Genomic DNA, 21,641 nt, shown 5'->3' on the forward strand with positions numbered 1-21,641 from the left:
AACCGAGCATCAGAATGGGGAAGAAAGGTGATTTAGGTGACTTTGAATGTTGCATGGTTGTTGGTGCCAGAGTATTTCAGAAACTGCTGATCCACTGGGATTTTCACGCACAGCCATCTCTAGGGTTTACAGAGAAAATATCTAGTGATATCTTGTTGATGCCAGAAGTCAGAGGAGAATGGCCAGATTGTCATGGGCCAGGTTAGATTTCATTAATTATCTTGCATTTTTGGAGTTTCCTCTCCTCTCAGCTGTAGATCCTTTCTATTTGCAAACAGTGCTGTGACACCTGCTGTCACTCGTAGCTGATTAGCGTCTCTATAACTACTTCTGTGTTCTCTGTCTCGGTGCCAGATTATTACTCACAGTGTTGTCTGATCACGCTAGTTGCCATTGTGCTTCTATCACTAAAGTAGTTTTTTATTCTATTTTTGCCCGCACTCCTGGTGTGTTGTTTGTCCTTAACGCAGACTGGTTTGAGCTAATAGAAACAGTAACTCAAATAACCACTTGTTACAACCGAGATATGCAGAACATCAAACCTTGAGGCGGATGGGCTACAGCAGCAGAAGACCACACCGGGTGCCGCTCCTGTCAGCTAAGAACAGGAAACTGAGGCTATGATTCACACAGGCTCACCAAAACTGGTCAATAGAAGATTGGAGAAACGTTGCCTGCTCTGATGAGTCCTGATTTCTGCTGCATCATTCGGATGGTAGGGCCAGAATTTGGTGTCAACAACATGAAAGCATGAATCCATCCTGACTTGTGTCAGTGGTTCAGGCTGGTGGTGGTGGTGTAATGGTGTGGGGGAGATTTTCTTGGCACACTTTGGGCACATTAGTACCAATTGAGCATCGTGTCAACGCCACAGCCTACCTGTATCCTTGCTGACCATGTCCATCCCTTTATGACCACAGTGTACCCATCATCTGATGGCTACTTCCAGCAGGATGACGATGTGCCTGTTTACATGGGCATCTGTAATTGAATTAATTGCCTTAATCTAATTAGGACAATAATATGATTAAGGTGTTTACATGAGTTGGTTTTTGAATGTTCCTTTCATGATCCCGTTTTAACGTCATTGCGTCACCGTGCTTTCCATATTTTCTCCGGAATTTCAGGTAATTTTGGGTGTTTCATTTTTTTATTTGTCAACTTTAACTGCAGTTTCACTTTCGTTTAGGAATAGTTCATCCATGCCCCCCATGACAAACTGAGGTATTGGATGCGACTACAATGTATAAGGACTGGTGGAAGAGTGTTGTTTGAATGGAATTTGATACCGCAAGCCAAATGGGAGAGAAAAAAAACTCCACGTTGTGCATGCAGGTGTCTTTGGTCCTACTGACTCGGTATGCATAGAATAGTGTCGAACAGCTGTGTGTATATGAACTATCCTATTGCAAAATGTGGTGAAAAGTCCTACATGACGATAATAGTTTGATTAAAGTGTTTACATGTCTGTATTGCACTTCAGTAATGCCACTAAAAGCGGCACACTCCACATCTCTTAATTCAATTTCTGTTTAGTTTGCTTAATTGCTTATAAAATCGCTGTTTACATGGTAGACTCTAAATCAGAGTATTGTCTTAATCGCATTATTTCGAATTATCCATGTAAACGTACTCAACGAGTTCACTGTGCTCAAATGGCCTCCACAGTCGCCAGAGCTCAATCCAATAGAGCAGCTTTGGGATGTGGTTGAACGGGAGATTCGCATCATTGATGTGCAGCTGACAAATCTGCAGCAACTGCGTGATGCTATCATGTCAATATGAAGCAAAATCTCTGAGGAATATTTGCAGTATGTTATTGACTCTATGCCACAAAGGATTTTTTTTTTCTTTTTAAGGTCACCAGAACATGTGTGTTGTGTGAGGGAATGGCCAAAAATTAATAACTTATGTGTGTGTGTCTGTGCTCTTATGTGTGTGTGTGTGTGTGTGTGTGTGTGTGTGTGTGTGTTAGTGTGTGTGTGTATGTATGTGTGTGTATGTGTGTGTGTGTTCATGTGTGCTGGCATTTTTGTTAGTGTGTGTGTATTACCTGTGTGTGTGTGTGTGTGTGTGTGTGTGTTCATGTGTGCTGGCATTTTTGTTAGTGTGTGTGTATTACGTGTGTGTGTGTGTGTGTGTGTGTGTGTGTGTGTGTGTGTTTGTCTTTGTGTGTGTTTGGGCATGTGTGTTCACGTTTGAGTTTGTGTGTGTGTGCATGCGTGTGTGTGTGTGTATCTGTGTGAACGTATGTGTGCGTGTGTGTATATGTGTTTGTCTGTAAATGTGTGTGTGTGCGTATGTATGTGTGTTTGCACATTTGTGTGTGTGTGTGTTTGTTCATGAGTGCTCGTTTTTGTTAGTGTATGTGTGTATTACCTGTGTGTGTGTGTGTGTGTGTGTGTGTGTGTGTGTGTTTGTCTGTGCACTTATATGTGTGTGTGTGTGTTGTATCCATGTGCATGTGTAGTGTGATGTATACACCTGCTCTACTGAAGTCATGTCAATAACCCTGGGCTCTCAGAACTCAATACACATCGATGTGTTTCCCGCTCCATCATCAGCGTTCCTCTTACCTCCGCTCTCTCCTTCTTCCTCCTTTGTCCTTTTTCAGCCTCTGTTGTTTGCGTACAGTATCTTTGAGCAATATTTTATTAAAAAAAATAAACACCAAGAACCCGCCTCCTGCGTTACAGTGCACAGAAGACGCTAACGATAAGAATCAATAACAATTTGTGAGCGTATTGAACAAAGGCAACAGTGAGTGTAATTGATTTTTCCCTTTGACACTAAAATTCCGTAATAATTGAACATTTAATCCTAAGGAGAATATAAAAGGTTGCCTATGCATGTTCTTTCTTTTACCGCACGGTTATCTCTGTCAATATTTACAATGGCCAAGTATAATTGCAGAACGGTTTAATTGATATTCCCATAACAGGCCTCACTTCTTCTATCATTACAGCTATTAGCACAGCGACTCACAATGTCAACCATCACCTGAAGTTGTCTAAAGGAATAAACAGGTCAACACGGTATCAAATAAACGCAGAAACACATTAGTAGTGCATTTGTTACCGTCATCTGTGTTGCGAGTTACATAATATTCCTTTATTAGTATCCAGTAAAGGAACCCATTACTTACGCATTAAGTTGTTGGTTCTTTATTTTCCTTCAGCTTTAAGCCTGGTTTATACTTCTGCGTCAAGTGACCCACAGTGCATGCAACGCACCGTGCATTTCCCGAGTTCACACTTACAGATGTTTAAGAATAAAGCATATTTAGCATGGAGAGGGCTCTGAGCTCGGGGAAGACACCCCAACTCGTGTTACTCCCCTTTTTAGGGAATAGAGAGAAGTTGAGATTCGAGCAAAGTATCTAGCCCGGCCCCAGAACGCCCCCCCTGGGTATGTAATGCTTAAGAAGTGAGGTGCCGGGGTGGTGGAGGGATGGTAAAAGTTGTGAGATACTGCAGGTAGGACAGCTTTGGTAAATAGAGTGGTTTGGTCAAAAAACTGATTGGATAATAGAATATTATTAGGATTTTTTTTACAGTGTGACATATCAGAATCAGAAAGAGATTGCCAGGTATGTTCACACATACGAGGACTTTGTTTTGGTGACAAAGCTTTTACAGTGCAACAGAATTACAGAGACAGGACAAATAACAGATAATAAATATATTAGCCCCTCTGTTTATTTTTAACGGAGAAATAAATTTTTAACACATTTTTAATCATAATAGTTTTAATAACTCATTTCTAATAACTGATTTATTTTATCTTTGCCATGATGACAGTAAATAATATTTGACTAGATATTTTTCAAGACACTTCTATACAGCTTAAAGTGACATTTAAAGCTCTAACTAGATTAATTAGGTTAACTTGGAAGGTTAAGGTAGTTAGACAAGTTATTGTATAGCGATGGTTTGTTCTGTAGACAACTAAAAAAATATATAGCTTAAAGGGGGCTAATAGTTTTGACCTTAAAATGGCTTTTAAAAAATTTAAAACTGCTTTTATTTTAGCTGAAATAAAACAAATAAGACAATATTATCAGACATACTGTGAATTTCCTTGCTCTGTTAAACATCATTTGAGAAATATTTAAAAAATGAAACAAATCCAAAGGGGGCGAATAATTCTGACTTCAACTGTACACTGTAAAAAAATGATACGATCAGTTAGTCCTGACGGCGTATGTGTTTAGGTCGTTGAAACTATTAAAAGTTAATCATGTTCTAACTCAATTGTGTAAGTTGCATAAGCAGTTTTAAGTCAGTTTAACATAATGTAAGTTTAATGGACTCATAAGGTTAATTTGATTCAGCTTAAAGATTTAGGCTACCAAGATTTTTTTTACAGTGTATATGACAAATCAGAATCAGAAAGAGCTTTATTGCCAGGTATGTTCACAGATACGAAGACTTTGTTTTGGTGCCAGAGCTTCTACAGTGCAACAGAATGACAGAGACAGGACAAAAAACAGATAATAAATACATTAGCCCCCATGTTTATTTGTTTCCCCAATTACTGTTTAACGGAGAGATTTATTTTCAACACATTTCTAAACATAATAGTTTTAATTACTCATCTCTAATTACTGATTTATTTTCTCTTTGTCATGATGACAGTAAATAATATTTTATTAGATATTTTTAAGACTCTTCTATACAGCTGAAAGTGACATTTAAAGGCTTCACTAGGTTAATTAGGGCAGGTTAGGGTAATCAGGCAAGTTATAGTATAACAATGGTTTGTTCTGTAGACAACTAAAAAAACATATAGCTTAAGGGAGATAATAATCTTGACCTTAAAATAGCTTTTTAAAAAAATAAAAACTGCTTTTACTCTAGCCGAAATAAAACAAATAAGACTTTCTCCTGAAGAAAAAATATTGTCAGACATACTGCGAAAATTTCTTTGCTCTGTTAAACATACTTTGGGAAAAATTTAAAAAAGAAAAATAAATCAAAGGAGGGCTAATAATTCTGACTTCAACTGTTTATTACTTTATACAATGTTATATGTGCAGCTTTTATGTGCAAATTTGCATGTAATGTTTGTTGTTAAATAAGTGTATATGTATAAAAGTTTGTTATTTTGTTAATCAATTTTTTAGTTATACAAAAGTTTAACTTAATATTTTTATCTTATGTAAGTTCAGTTGACCATAAAATCTCCTTTGATTTAACTTAAAAGTTTGTAGGCAGCTGGATTTTTTTTCCAGTGTAGTTTTCCAGTGTTTTATTGGTTAGCATTAGCTCTTTGTCGAGGGCTGCTGTGGGAGTGGTGCTCTTGGCTCGGGCCTGGCTTCTTTCGCCCTGCCCTTGAGATTGTGCAGACACATGGCAGATAATGTTCTGACACCAGAAACTGAAAACCGTCAGGAAATCCTAACAACCCTCTCCCTTGTCCTTCTCTAGTGCTGTGGAAAAGAGCGCCGAGGCTCTGGAAACAGCCTTCCTTTTCAAACAACCTCTTTCTGAATAGATCACGCACACACACTCAAAAAAATATACTGATATTGCTGATTATTTATTAAATATGGATTCATTTAAATAGCCACTTGTAAAATGACACCTTAGATGATGTTCTTTTGAATTATTACGAGCTGTAGTTTATTACACAACACTTAAAATATGACTTTTGCTGATTGTTCAAACTACTTGTTTATATTGAGTTAAACAATACAATTCTTAAGGTTTTATTTGAGGGGGGGGGGGAACTCAATTGTTTTATTTTCAGTCCACCTGATATGGTAGAAGAATACATTTATTGCATTATTTATACAATAAAGACTTTGCAGTGTAGATTTTACATTTATATTTACAAAACCACATTTGTAGTTTACATTACAACATGTTATGCATTATTCATTCCCCTACAGAATCATCCCAGCCAATCTAAATCAAAACATTTTAGGCACCAGTGCTCACTAATAAATAATTGCTTATTAGCATGCATGTTATTGAAATATTGGTTGTTTATTAGTACTTATAAACTAAATATTCTGCATGATCTTATTCTACACCCTTAACCCAATACCTGAATTACCTTAATATATATTAATACAGAGCCAATTATGGAGTTTATGAAGCAAAAGTCATAATTACTAGTTTACTGAAAGCAGGAAGTGAATGTTATAATAATGCGGGACTATAACTTATTTCCAAATAGTGCTACTCAATCATTTGGTGAATACAGTGTATTGCAATATACATAACAGAAAATGTAATATTGCATTGTCATATTTTTCCAATATCGTACCCCATATAGCACCCCAGTCAGAGTCATGTTTTTGTCTCCAAAATGTTTACATTATTATAATAAATATTTACCTTTTTTGGAAGCACTATACAATTGTTCCGTTTTGTTGTCCTCTAGAGTGACACCCAAATTTATTGAAAAAAAAAAAGTCTGACAAGTCGAGGAAAACAAGGATTATTTATTAAATATGGAGTCACTAAAAATGCCTATTGTAAAATGACGCCTTAGATGATGTTCTTTTGAATTTATACGAGCTGTAATTTATCACACTACACTCAAAATATGACTTTTGCTGCTTAGCTACTTATTTAAATTGAGTTGAACAACACAATTCTTAAGGTTTTTTTAGGGGGGGACAACTCAATTGTTTTATTTTCAGTCCACCTGATATGGTAGAAGAATACATTTATTGCATTATTTATACAATAAAGACTTTGCAGTGTAGATTTTACAGTTATATTTACAAAACCACATTTGTAGTTTACATTACAACATTTTATACATTATTCATTCCCCTACAGAATCATCCCAGCCAATCTAAATCAAAACATTTGGTAACACTTTAGGCACCAGTGCTCACTAATAAATAATTGCTTATTAGCATGCATATTATTGAAATATTGGCTGTTTATTAGTACTTATAAACTAAATATTCTGCAAGATCTTATTCTACACCCTTAACCCAATACCTGAATTACCTTAATATCTATTAATACAGAGCCAATTACGGAGTTTATGTAGCAAAAGTCATAATTACTGGTTTATCTTAAGCGAAAAGTGAACGTTAAAGTAATGTGTGACTATAACTTATTTCCAAATAGTGCTACTCAATCATTTGGTGAATACAGTATATCGCAATACATATGGCAGAAAAATTAAATATCGCAATGTCAGATCATGTTTTTGTCTCCAAAATGTTTACATTACTATGATAAATATTTACCTTTTTTTGGAAGCATTATAAAATTGTTACGTTCTGTCGTCCTCTAAAGCAGGGGTTCCCAAACTTTTCAGCCTGCGACCCCCAAAATAACATTGTCAGTGACTTGCAAGCCCCATTTTTCAAGGTGGTTATACAGTAAATATACTGACATTGCACACACAACTAGGCAAATATAAACATGAGCACATTGACAACACAAAAATGCAACAGTCTATTAACCATATAATGTCTTTTTATAGTCATTTAATAATTGATTTACATTTTAATATAAAAACTAAAGGCTGATGGCTGATTTTTATTTGTATGTTGTTGTTGTTTCTTTAACGCAACTGGTATCTATCTCCTGTGGGTTATGTCCCGCGACCCCACTTTGAGAACCACACCCAAAATTATCGAAAAACAAAAAATTCTTGACAAGTCATGGAGAACAAAGATTATTTATTAAATATGGATTCACTAAAATAGCCTCTTGCAAAATGACGCCATCAGGGGTGTCCAAACTTGGTCCTGGAGGGCCGGTGTCCTGCATATTTTAGCTCCAACCCCAATTAAACACACCTGAACCAGCTAATCAAGCTCTTTCTAGGTGTACTTCAGGGAGGTGTGCTGAAGGAAGTTGGAGCTAAACTCTGCAGGACACCGGCCCTCCAGGACCAAGTTTGGACACCCCTGCCTTAGATGATGTTCTTTTGAATTTATATGAGCTGTATTTTATTAAACAACACTAAAATTACAACTTTTGCTGCTTGTTCAAACTACTTAATTAAATTGAGTTGAACAATACAATTCTTAAGGTTTTTTGGGGGGGGAAACTCAATTGTTTTATGTTCAATCCACCTAAAGTGAAAAAAAAAAACAATAAGTTAACTTAACTGATTTGTGTTGAGACAACATGAAGGAATTGTGTAAAAACCCAGCATTTTTTACCGTGTACTCAGTTTATTCAGCCTAATGATTCAGCCTAAAGAACACAATTCATAAGGGATTTTTTTTTTGGCACAACTTAATTGTAAAAACTAATAAGTCAACTCTTAATTCCTTCATGTTGTCCTAACGCAAATCGATTGTGATTTATGGTGCATTTTTGTTCAATATTATTGACTTCCTCCAGAATTTGCTTGAATCTTTTTTCGAGAAAGTTCACTTTTCGGTGTGCAACTTTTTATTTCAACCCTGATTAAATAATAATATAATAACAACAGAGGCTTTTGAGTTGCACAAATTCTTGTTTACCATAGCAGTGATTTTTTTTTACATATACAGCTTAGGACTGCAATGAAATATTTTGTGTGAATTTTGTCGTATTATAACAAAATTATGCTATATATATATATTCTGTGAGAGCAAATGTGCATTGAATAACAAAAGTACATCGATAAGGAGACAACAATGAACAGTAATCTCTTCCGTTAGAGGCGAAAATAGAAATAAAGGAATTGATTTTAAAAAGCATGATGAGAAATATTCGGTATAGTGTAAAATGTGACGTGTAGTTGTGCTGGGCAAAAGTCAATCGAGATTAATCGCATCCAAAATAAAACGTTTATTTTGACATGTGTACTGTGTATGTTTATTATGTATATAAATACACACACAGGCATGTATATGAGGAAATGTCCATATTTAGATGTAAAATATACATGCATATGATACAAACTATATGTACATTTAAAAATTATGTAGCAAAATTGCAACATATGGTGTCGTTTCTGTGTTTGTGTGTATCATATATACATAAAACAAATATATTTATAATATATACTATGTCAAGAGGAACTTTTAGTTTGGATATGATTAATCTTTGCCCCAGTGCACACACAGGCCTATATGCAGTACTGTACTGTACTTCAATAATTAATATGACATTAAAACTTGACAATTTTGTATGCGATACCACACCTAATAACACCTGAGACTAGATTTTATATGCAAGAGTTAAAAGCAGTGCTATCTAAATGCATAAATTTGATTTATATAAAGCATGTTAAATATGAGAGTCTACTTGCTTTAAATACAAATGTGACAAGTTTTGTGCCAAAATGTTGATGAAATAATAATCCGTCATCATTCAGCGGAACAAATTTTTGAGAAAAATGAAGCTGCAGTTTTTTTCTAATATGTGCTTATTAAACAATATATCAGAGCAGAATGATCAGACACTCAAAAGCATGACGTTTGCTGTTTGTTCAGATTTCTTATTTAAAACGAGCTGAAACACAATTACTCAGTTTTTTTGGGAAAACTTAATTGATTTATGTTCAACCGACTTACATTTGTACAAGTTAATAAGTGAACTTAATTCCTTCATGTTGTCTCAAAATTGATTGTGTGGAACCCAATATTTTTTTTACGGTGTACTAAGTCTGAATCTATTATCAGTTACTTCATAACTTCTTGCTGACAGAAGATTTAAAACATATGTAGTGGGGAAATATAAAGATATACGATTACCATTAATTATTTTAGTTTAGTTTTTGTCTTGTAGTCTTGTTTTAAAGTTTTTAAATCAAACCATTTTTACACCCAATTAAATTATTGTGGTTGTCATCTGTAAATCATGCTAAATATGCATCTTATTTATCATTTTGCTTAGAGAAAGCTATTTTAAACAGGAGAGCATTTTAGTTTGTGATTTAAAAAAGTCAAAACTGTATTACAACTTTTCGTCTTTGACCTATGAATATTGTTAAGGTATTTACTAAGATTCTTAAAATATTCAGATTAGTTTGCGGTATGAAATTGTTTGTTGTGTTGAGTGGCGGAAGGGTTAACTGTCCTGTTCCCACAGTCTGGGCTTTGAGCGCAAGGTCAAAGATCTCATTTTACCGAGCGCACGTGCGCTCTGGATTTCTGCTCGATCAGCACGCAAGGCGCTGCAAATCCTGCAGGTCGCAACACAAGCGAAGGCCTGAACACACTCCCAGAGAGAAAGAAAGAAAGGAAGTCTTCACACAGCTTCTGCCTTTATAGCTTTCTTCCTTTTCTTTCTGTTTGTCTCGTAAAAATGACTATAAAACGCTGCGTATTTGAATAACACTCTAAAACGCATTTTACAATTTGGAGAAAAGAATATATAGGCTACATATGTTTCACTTAATCATTGAATGGCCTATATGTAAACCTACTTCTAGATAAACGTTGTTTAGTCCTCAAATCCAGCTACCCGTTAGTATTAGTAGGCGTAAAAGCGCAAGTTTTCTTGCATGCGAGTCGTGTAAGTTCAGCAGGAAAAACCCCTCTCAAACAAGCTTGCAGAAATATCGTTTTCTCGATTGAATTTTTCAATAAACCGATTGATGAAGGCTAATTGGATTCCAGTTGTGCGCGATAACAATGCGGCGTACAGCAAGTGTTGCGTAACTCAGACACAGAAATTGACGCATAAATAAAATGAGTGATCTCGAAACTAGTGCCATTTCACTGACTTTAATAAGCAAAATAGGAAACCATTTCTTTCCAAAAAACAGCAAAAACGAAACAGAAACCAGCCTGAATGGAATAGTCCGAATTGAACTCTATTCTTAGTTTTTTGTCCATTTATATAAACAGATTTGAAAATTGATCCCCTCATAATACATGAAATTAACAAACAAAAACAACAACCCGCTGCTGCAGTTTACATTTGATTTCAACACAGTTGAATCAGTAATAAACCAAAAAGATTGTTAAATGCATGACTTTTTAACAACATTTCTTAGATGCAAGCACCATGCTTATTCAATATGATCTGACTGTTAATTTAATCATTAAAATAAAAACTATGCATCTGGCCAGCAGAACCAGAATCTCGACATAATAATAAAACAAACCAAGAACAGAACAATAACATGAGACATATAATTTTCATTTTGAGATTATGCAGAACCTGAATCCCTTATTTTTTACTGACCGGCAGAAAAAAAAATAAAGGAAAACACTTAACATTGATCATTGAAACTCTCCATTGAAAAACATGCGTAGTTTTCATGTTAGGCAATAATACACAAACCCCTGATTTAGGAAGCCTACACCCTCGAGCTGGATTATAATAACTACATTTTGAAATGTTGGTTTATAAAACTGGCAGCTCGTATAGCTAAAAAAAATTAATGAAAGTGTGCCCGTTCGTGGAAATCCTATCCATCAAAAACATACGACTTAGAAGTATTGCTTATATTATAGAATAGCAATAGATTATGCAACAGCCTGCACGAAAGAGGGAGAGAAAAAATCACACACACTCTCTTGTGTCTTGCTACATCTAGACATGAGACTATGAGCACCAAAAATGAAAGGCGTGCATGAATGAATGAATGCATGTGTGCGGCATGTCTTCTCTAAAGGCGGCTTCTGCTAAAACAAAATCAAAAAACAATCAAAAAGTCGAAATGAAAACTGCCAATACCAGAAAAAAATCATTATCCCCCCGCCCCCCAAAAAAGTGCGCTTCTTTTACAAAGTTTGCTTACTTTCAATGCAACTGCAAAATGCCCGTTATTGGAAATCTATTCCCGAAACATGAAACAAACGACAAAAGTTGTAAAACAATCAGCTCTTCGATGTCGGTTTGTAGGTTTGCTGTTGCATATTTACAAGTCCAAATGATGAACCCATACATGACCGGAGAGCCAGTCTCATATCCCCAAAAAAGAGCTAAAGATCAAAAACATGCTCTTTATGATACATAATGAACAGAAGGAAGGAAAGAAGAAAAGAAAGAAAGAAAGAGTGTATAAAATAGAAATTATTACCATACATGTCCAGCATGCAGGATTAATATCTTAATGCAGATTTATGTGTTTGTTTTTGTCGTTTTTCCTTTTCTTTTTAATATATATATATAGATCTATATATAACCAAGCAGGCAATAAACCAATGAGATGTTGCATAAAGTTCCCCCTGTCGCCTCTCTCTCTCTCAGGCGGCTTTAACGGGAGAAGTTAAGGGAAGTTTTGCATATTGTGGTGCTCTCAACTTTTCTGGCCGAGTAGGAAAAGAAACAAAAGTCCAAAGTTTCTCTCTCCCGCTCAGCGCAAACACAGTTTGGCGACTTTTGTTCTTTTTCCTCACCATACCAGACGCAAAGCAGGTCTTATCTAAATACAAAAGCCAGTTCTTCTTCGCTTTTCTCTCTGTCTGTTTTCTACGAAACGAGGGGTAGTACTACAAGCAACTAATCTAATTCCCAGAAAACATTCTACCGTGTTCTTCGCGTTTTAGTTGCCAGGGTTCTGTGGCGATGATTACATACGAGATTATTATTATCGTTATTATTTCTTGTGGATTATTCTCTTCTAATACGAGTACTGGGAGCTGTCTCTCAGGCATAAGAAGCAGACACACTGTACTGCATACACGCACTCACATGAAGAACTCTGGGGAGGACGGGTTGTCGCTCGTGGATCCTGCCTCGCGGAACCCGTTCGCTCCGGTCAGTTTCTCGCATTTGAGTTTGTAGGCGTCTCTCTCTCGGGCCAGCCGGTTGATCTCCTGCTTGAGCTGCTCCACCTGGTTGATGAGCTGCGTCTTCTCGTTCTCCAGCAGGTGCTTCTGCTGCACGCGCTTGAAGCGGCATGACTGCGCGTAGCCCCGGTTCTTCAGGGTCCGGCGCTTCTGCTTCAGGCGGATCACCTCGTCCTTGGTGAAGCCCCGCAGGTGTCGGTTGAGCTCCCGTACGGACATGGTCACAAGCTGGTCGTCGGAGAAGCGGTCCTCCACGTTCAGGCCGCCCCCCACGCCGTGGTGACCCTGCTGACCCGGGTGGCCGTGCGGGTGGTGATGGTGGTGGTGGCGGTGGTGGAGCTGCTCGGGCGAGGTAGGAGAAGGGCTGTCGGGATCCTGGCTGTGGTGGTGGTGGTGGTGATGGTGGGGGTGGTGGCCGTGAGCGCCGGGGTGACCCGACAGGTCGTCGGGGTGATGGGGGATCGCGCCGTACTGGTGTTGATGGTGATGGTGCTGCGGCTGCTGTTGCTGCTGTTGCTGCGCGTGGCCGTGGTGGTGATGCGCGCCCCTGTATCCATCAAACGCTCCAGCTTGCAGCTGCTGCTGCACGTGAGGGGGCGGCGGGTGCCCGTGGGCCGTGGCACCGATCAGAGCCTCCACCGCGTCTTCGGGCGTGAGGCTTAACGTCTGCGGGTCGATCTGCTGCGGGTACGCGCCGCTGGGCATCCAGTACAGCTCCTCCAGGTGGTTCTTCTGTTCTGTGGGGCTGAAGCTCGGGGAGGACGGCACGGAGCTGCACGGGGTGCTGATAGGAGTGGAGGACACGGAGCCCTGCGGCTGGAGGCGGTTGCACTGCCGTATATTGGCGCGGTCGTGCGCCGCCATGGCCTCTTTCTTTACCTCGAATTTCATTAAATCAAAGTCATTGACATATTCCAACGCCAGCGGGCTGGTGGGCAGCTCGGGCCCCATGGCGAGATCGGCGCTCATCGTGCCCCTGTTCTTTAGCAAAGTGTTGGGAAAACCAGACTTTGGCGTTTTTTCTCCCCTCTCTTTGCGCATGCAATGTTCTTGATGGGTCTCCGACCGCGGCGCGCTCGAGCGCTGGAGCATACAGTGTCACTCGATTGTGCTCGAACAACAGAAAGCCAAAAACTTTCAGGACTAATGCACCGCGAAAGACATCTGCCTCATATGGACGCGCAGAGCTCGACAGCTGCAGTCTTTGGAGTCTACTCGCGGCGCTGGAGAAAGTCAAGTCTCTCGCGCGCTCAATGTCCCGTCGCAGCACTTCAACTCAAAACATAAATAAAAGATAAAAATGAGTACCGGAGGAGGGCTCCCGTCCCGATCCCGGATACTCCAAAATATGTCCTTAAGCCAGTGAAGCAGCGTTGGGGTGGAAGGGTGCTGTGTTTTTCCAGCTCTGCACCGCAGAGAATTTGAGCTCGCACTCACTCCTGAGTATTCAGACTGTAGCAGGACGCCAGACCGCTCTCCGCTGTTATAGCCTGCGCGCGCGTGACGTCAGAAGGGGCTGGCGACCAGTCAGATTTGTAGAATTAGCATAATGATGGTTGTTTGTGTGCTGTCAGCTGACGGGATGAAGAAAGCGAGAGTGGTATTTCGTGTATTGACTGATTGGATGTGCGCGCCTAACGAGGAGCCGTTTGTCTGTACTGTTGAAAAAGTCAAACGCGTACATTAATTGGGCACATTTTAATCAAGACGTTTCTTTTAGAGAGAGAGAGAGAAAAAGTTTTGTTCCATTTATACGCTTGCATTAAAATCTGTTCCCTTTGTGTGAGTTGTAAAACAAAACATATAGGTTTAAGACTCCAAAGCATAACTTTAGTAGAGCTTTAAAATGAATACAAACCCTCTATATGACGTATGAGTTTTAATATAAATAGATATCGGTCTGTTACATGCAGCAGCAGGTTGTTACATCAACCCTCATATGCGCGATAGCCTACTTCAAAACATGTCTTTTAAATCTCTGTAAATCTTTATCCATTGACAAAACTGCTCAACGAAATAAATATGTAAGTTAATACCATATCAAAAGATTTTGTTAGCGTAGACATAAAAAATAAATAATGAAAGATCAGGGAGAAATTCAAAGTCATGATTGTTAAGAACGCATAAATATGCATTAATAATAACCACGTTTTACATGGATGAGAACGCGCGTTACTCGTGATTTTGATGTGTTGTTGTGATGTTTATTGACTTTTGGATTTTCAGTAGGACGGGTTAAGTTTAGGGACTGGTATTGCGCTCCTGGTGACGCTTGATTCACGAAAACTCGCCCAACGCTGCCCTCATGTGGCACATCTGCTCACTGCGCGCTCACCTGAGCGCTCATCTCCAGCGCAGCTGCTGCTCTACTGTTATGTAGGGCGATATGAATGTAAAATAAGTGAGTTTACCTGTAAATAAATACTAGAGCCTTTAACTTTAGAGTTGCGTAAACGATGCACGATGCGTTAAGTTAACGAGTGTTTTTTTTTTCTTCTTCTGCATTTGTCAAAGCGGGGCTGATTGCAGCTTTGCGTTTTAAGCCATTTGAATATTTGTTTTGCTCAAGTCACTAATATCACACAATATCAAGTAGGATTTATTAATTCAAACAAGATATAAGCTATTTTAATTAACAAAATGTAATTAATATTACCGCAGTATAATGCTCTTATTCATTTTTCAAAGTCCACTTATTTCTTTTTTATTTACCTTACTTTTATTGTACCTGATTAAATACAGCAATTCTTTCACTCCAAAGTATCACCGTCTCTAAACGCAAGATTAATTTTTATGATCTCTTTTTTATAATATGTAATTATTATATCGCCTTTTTGATGAGACATCAAGAGTTAACCTTAAGAATCAGCTACAGAAATTCTCCTGACAACAAAAGCGACTCAATACGTCTTGCTGTTTAAGTAAATAAAACTTCAGGCCATTCAAGCGATACTCAAAAAAATTAAACTTTAATACGACTGCTATTAACTGCATTCATTTTAACTACCATAAAAGCTATATATTTTCCGTCATTGCGAATTTTACTCACCCATATCACAATCAAATACGACTCTGCATCGCATCTCCACGTCAACTACAATGCCAATGCGTTTAATAATGCATTAGAGCCCTGAAGTCAGATGACTCCGCGTCACTCCAGAGATCGTAAATCAGTCGCGGAAACATGTTCGGTCTGTCGGTACACCCACAGCCCATCACGCGGCACCGGGCCCGCGCTGTCATGCGCTCTGATTCCCTCACACTCGCCGCTACTGCACGGTTTTTCTCTCTCTCTAATGGAGAGGAGATGCACAAAACTCTCATGTCAGCAGCATATTGGTGGTTAATGATCTATTAAGTGATCCTCTTGCTTATGGACAGCGGAAAAAAGTGTTGATGCACGCTTATTTGGCCTAATGAGATTCCCATCCTACGAATTTTAGGAATGAATAAGAGAAATAAAATCAGCTCAGAGATGTTTCATAGAGCAGTTGTCAAGGGGAGACGCTGTGGACCGTATGTCGGTGAATGTCCCAGGCCTGAGAATCTGGGAATGGACGCTGTCTGAATATTTTTATTTTTTATAATAAGGAAATAGGAGACTGAGCCGTGGACTTTAAGATAAGTATGATATTGAAACTCATATCTGCATTTGTGAGCGTGATTGAGCGTATTTTATTTATTTTTTAGTAGCTATAAATGTTTGGAACACTTCAGGAGACTTTGGGAAAAAAATGCACGTCTGATATTATCAGCTCACTTGATTAGTGTGTGTTTGTGCGAGACTGGAAAGACAGTCAGACAGAGACAGACTGACAGACAGAAAGTGTGTTCTTGTTGCCTCTTCATCCTCCACTTGGGACAAACAGGTAGTCGGGTAATGGGCGGTTGCGAAAGGCTTGTGCTCTGCTTTCCAGAAGAAAGTTGAGAACAGAATACATCATCTATTAGGATAGGAGGTTATCAATATATAACAGACACGACTGAAAAAATCAGAACATTTTAGATCTTTAGTTTAGATCGGCTAATAGTGACAGATCAACATTTCTATTCTTTATTGCTACTCAACATTTAAATGCCTTATTTAGACAGCATTTAATGCTGAATATGCAGGCTGTTGTGTCCTTAAATAAAATACAGCTCATTGATGGTTGCAAACAGCGTCAGAAGTAGCCCGAACGCATGCAATTTGAGTTGCAAACTAAAGAATTTCACTTTTCCAATAATTAAAATAAATAAATAAATCATTTAGATAGCCTAAATAATTAGCAGCGCATAAAAAAAACAATTACTACTATATTGAGACTGAAGATGTGCTGAATTGCATTTTAAGCAAACGTTTTTGTGTGTATGTGTGTGAACGTATGCGTCTTCAATATAGCCTTTATTCAGAAGTTTATTAGGAGCAAGCTGCTTTCCAATAAAGCATAATTGATAACTAACAGGCTAAATGATAAGACATTTAGCTAATAAATAAATAAATTACATCCACATATTTACACTTACATTTGACTGGCGAGTCGGCGGACGGCTGGTGATATAAATGAGCCAAAGAACGAGCCACTTTTACACTTTAATCCAACTTCACAGCGACTAACTGAGCGATTTACAAGAGTTTGACGCCCCTAGTGGACAAAACCTGCGGAAACACCCGAGCAGACAGCGAACCAAGCCTGACACTTTTTTTTCTTTCTAAAAGCAGGTGTTCACAAACAAACAAACACACAAACGATGCTTTTTTTCTGCCAGAAACAAATAAACAAATAAATACGCTTTTGTAAAGCCTACTGCATACATGTAAACGTTTTTAAAGCTAAGTCAGAGTCAGGCTATGCTCGTTTTATTTGGTTAAACAGTCTTATATGTGCATTAGGTTTACTAAATACCCGCGAAGCAGTAGATTATTCGTGGTGGCCATTAATTTTAAGATGTGAATTTATTTGAAAACGGCATGCTTTTCTGTTCCTGACATTTGTGCTTTTGCAGCATCATGCAGAAGCTTTATTCTTAGCCTATACTGCGCCACGTAAAAGAGATCATTTATTCTTTGTACAGTATTAATAAAAAATGCATGATGTTTATATATATATATATATATATATATATATATATATATATATATATATATATATATATATATGTGTGTGTGTGTGTGTGTGTGTGTGTGTGTGTGTGTGTGTGTGTGTGTGTGTGTGTGTGTGTGTATGTATATATATATATATATATATATATATATATATATATATATATATATATATATATATATATATATATATATATATATGTTTATTTTTATAAAGCCAACACTTATATCACGCCTTTATAAAATACGAATTTTTCAAAACAAATAGGATTATGTTGTTCAAAGCAACCGAGGGAGGACAAGTTAAGGATCGCTATTATACATGGAATTATGCTCTGCCCCATCTTTCGTGATTCTGTCTGACCTACATGATAATCACCAGTTTATCAGCATCAATCCTCGTTATATAGTGTCTTTATTATTAATATCCGTAATTTGCTATATGAATGCATGCAAAAGAAATGCAAAAATACTAACAATCTAGAAAATGTAAATGATTAAAGACAAGACCTTCAGAATATCGCTTTCTACATCTTGACTTTATTCCTGTTGTTCGTTATTTAATCGCATGCACTTTATTTTGATGTGCTTTTTAGTCATGCGTTTGTTTATTAACAAAAGTAAAATATAGTTTTGTAACCTATTGTGTATCCTAGATCATCAGTTTAAAATTATTGTAGTGCACTCGTGATATTTACTAATCAAAATCCGATAATTATATTTATTTTGAAAGAGAGAGAGAGAAAAAGACTGCAATAAAACTTTATGTAGCAGCAATACACAAAATTAGCTTTTAGGAATATTATCCTTATAAGATATTTTGCGCTAAAGTCAAAACTTAGTGACATGCGCATGCATTAGATATGGCATACAATCTTCGCTGCGTAAAACCTATAAGAGATGGGTTATAAATGTTAAACTATTCATTAATGAAGCTCCACGCATGAAGATTTCAGGCATCATCATCACAATAATGACGATTGTGCGCTTTTACAGCTCATCATGACTCCCCAAAACTTAGCGAAAGAAAGCGCTTTTTGCTTCTTTAATAATATAGCTAACACAAACCTACTGCGCGTCCCCTGTGCGTCACCAAAATTTAACTTGAGAGTCAGTTTTCTGGATGCTACAGGCTGAGGATCAGCGATGGGAAACGAGAGGGAAAGCGCAAGCCTCCAAAAAAACGTGAATAACTCAGAGTTAGGAAACAGAGAGCGCGGTGACGGAGGCGGATGAGCAGGAGGAGAGGTGAAAATAAAAAAGAAAAGCTCGCTAAAAATCATTAATCTTGCCGGGATCTGTCACGGCACGCCGGCGACACAAAGAGGGTCCAGAGAGTCGGAGCAGTGAAGTCAGTGACCCGCTGCCAATTGCTTGTGAAAAGCCCACCAGCCTTTAATAGACTTTTGCTGATCCGACACTTGTTTGCGGGCCGGCACAAAGGGCCGATGTGAGCACCTGACAGCAGCCCGCAGGCCCCGGGCTCCACTCCTGCCCCGTGATGAATGACCCTGAGCCCGGAGGAAGAGGAGGGTGGGCGCAGGCGGGCCGGGGCTGTAAACAGAGCTCAGATGCTGGTTTTCAGGAGTTTGATGTTGGTTGGAGGGGGAAAAAGGGAATGAGATGAGTTGTGAATTGGTGACATTTTAATTACTATGCAAGATGTGTTTTAAACTCTGTGTGAGTGTACAGTGCTGTTAGCTGAATAATCTGATTCCAAAAGGCTGCCTAAAATTAGATTATATCATCTTTTCAAATAATCAAATTATCATAATCAGATTATAGTTACCTTTAAAAAAAATAATAATTACAATACAAAATTAGGCCTATTCATAACATAGGTTACACAATTACTTAGAACTAATACTACTACTACTACTACTACTACTACTAATAATAATAATAGGCATAATGATATACATAATAATAATAATTATTATTATGATTTATTATTATTATTATTGTTATTGTTGTTATTGTTGCTATATGTCTAATATTACTATTATTAATATTATTAACTTTAAATTGTCTTTGAACATTAATTTAAAAGCGTCATACCAATTTTGCAAAAATATAGGGTAAAAGTAATCTAAAAGTAATCCAAAAGTAGCTTAAATTACTTTTTTAAAAATCGTCACGTCATTTTTAATTAGTAAGAGATTAGGTACAATTTGTAAAGCATCCGGTAATCTACGATACTTTTAATAGTTTATGCTGTGATTCTGAAGCATATTAGACTGTGATAAATCATCTCAACTAATGACATTCTTAGAAAACCAGCATTGGAAAGTTACCATTAATAATAATAGTAATGAACACATTAGTGCTTTGCTCTTTAGGCTAGTTGTTGGCACGTGCAGTTGTAGTCAGATGCTAGTTCTTTCATATTTAGGCTATTTATTTCCCTCCGTTTGTTTTAAACCTGCTGGTTGGTAATCTGGTGATTTAGAGGGAAACCATTTGAACTAGAAGATTACAGATATCTCCTCTTAGATAACTGCGGAGAAACAGAGGAAGAGAAATTTTCTCACCCCCTACTCAAAGACAAGGCCATTTAGCCTTGATATATTAGAGTCGGAATGCATTCCATCCTCCCCCTACAAACACAGATGGTTTGCTCCATTCCTTGCCAAAAACGCGCAAATTCGGACTGTTCCATTATACTTGTGTTTCTAACTCGTTTTCTCTTTGGAAAAGTTCAGATGACAGCGAAAAACAGCGCTATTAATAGACAGGCGCTCCTCATTATTCATATCCAGGAGAAAAGATGTCCTCGTTCATACTTTTAATATATTTGGAAATATGTTATTGTTTGCTCAACGCTACGCATTTATTGGGCTCGATAAAGCCTGTGTCAAAGTGATAGAAGAAGTAGAGTTTTGGAAAGGGGGGTGGAGATATACAGAAACACAAACGCACGCACACACACATGCATGAGCAATGTGTGCAAGTCCTCGTCCTCCATCATGTCTGATTAATGTTGGTCTGATGTTGGTAGGGCATTCAGGCCGAGGCCTAGCGCGGGATGTGGTTTGATATTTCCGTATAATGCAAAATCATTAGTTATATAGATACACATGCGAGCCTTTTTCTCCCATACTCAATATTTCACATACACAACATATAAGCTCGCACCATTTATTGCGAAGTGTTTTCAGCAATAAAGCACCGTCACTTCTTTCAAAAGAGCCCAAGTAATAATAAGTTATTCATTCAATTACTAGCCCAGAATTATATAATACACTCAGCATATATATATATATATATATATATATATATATATATATATATATATATATATATATATATATATATATATATATAYACATATATATATATATATATATATATATATACATACATACATACATACATACATGCATATATATATATATACATACATACATACATATATATATATATATATATATATATATATATATATATATATATATATATATATATACATACATACATACATATATATATATATATATATATATATATATATATATATATATATATATATATATATATATATATATATATATACTAAACAATTATTTTGAAAACGTCTTATATTTGAAAAATTTGTCATTTAATTAATTCATTTATTTTCCTTCGGCATAGTTCCTTTATTAATAAGGGGTCGCCACAGCAGAATGAACCACCAACTATTCCTGCATATGTTTTACACAGCTGATGCCCTTCCAGCTGCAACCCAGTACTGGGACACATCCATACATACCAACTTACACACATACACTACGGCCAGTTTAGCTTAATCAATTCACCTTTACCGCATCTCTTTGGATTATGGGGGAAACCGAAGCACCCAGAGGAAACCCAGTCAACACGGGGAGAAATGCACAGAAATGCCAACTGGCCCAGCTGTGGTTC

General features: G+C 37.4%; 1 protein-coding gene and 1 long non-coding RNA gene across 2 annotated transcripts; one reads left to right on the plus strand and one right to left on the minus strand.

The window, feature by feature from the left end:
- Window positions 1-1,156: 1,156 nt before the first annotated feature.
- LOC141380619 (uncharacterized) lies at window positions 1,157-4,900 on the plus strand. Its single transcript, XR_012398943.1, has 2 exons — window positions 1,157-4,207; window positions 4,275-4,900. It is a non-coding gene; the product is annotated as an uncharacterized lncRNA (long non-coding RNA).
- A 5,726-nt stretch (window positions 4,901-10,626) lies between these two features.
- mafba (MAF bZIP transcription factor Ba) lies at window positions 10,627-14,100 on the minus strand. The gene is given in 1 exon segment (NM_131015.3): window positions 10,627-14,100. A coding segment is annotated over 1 exon segment (1,194 nt). The 5' UTR covers window positions 13,751-14,100; the 3' UTR covers window positions 10,627-12,556.
- Window positions 14,101-21,641: the final 7,541 nt, after the last annotated feature.

Source organism: Danio rerio, chromosome 23 (genome assembly GCF_049306965.1).
Source record: "Danio rerio strain Tuebingen ecotype United States chromosome 23, GRCz12tu, whole genome shotgun sequence".
In the NCBI taxonomy this organism is placed as follows: Eukaryota; Metazoa; Chordata; class Actinopteri; order Cypriniformes; family Danionidae; genus Danio; species Danio rerio.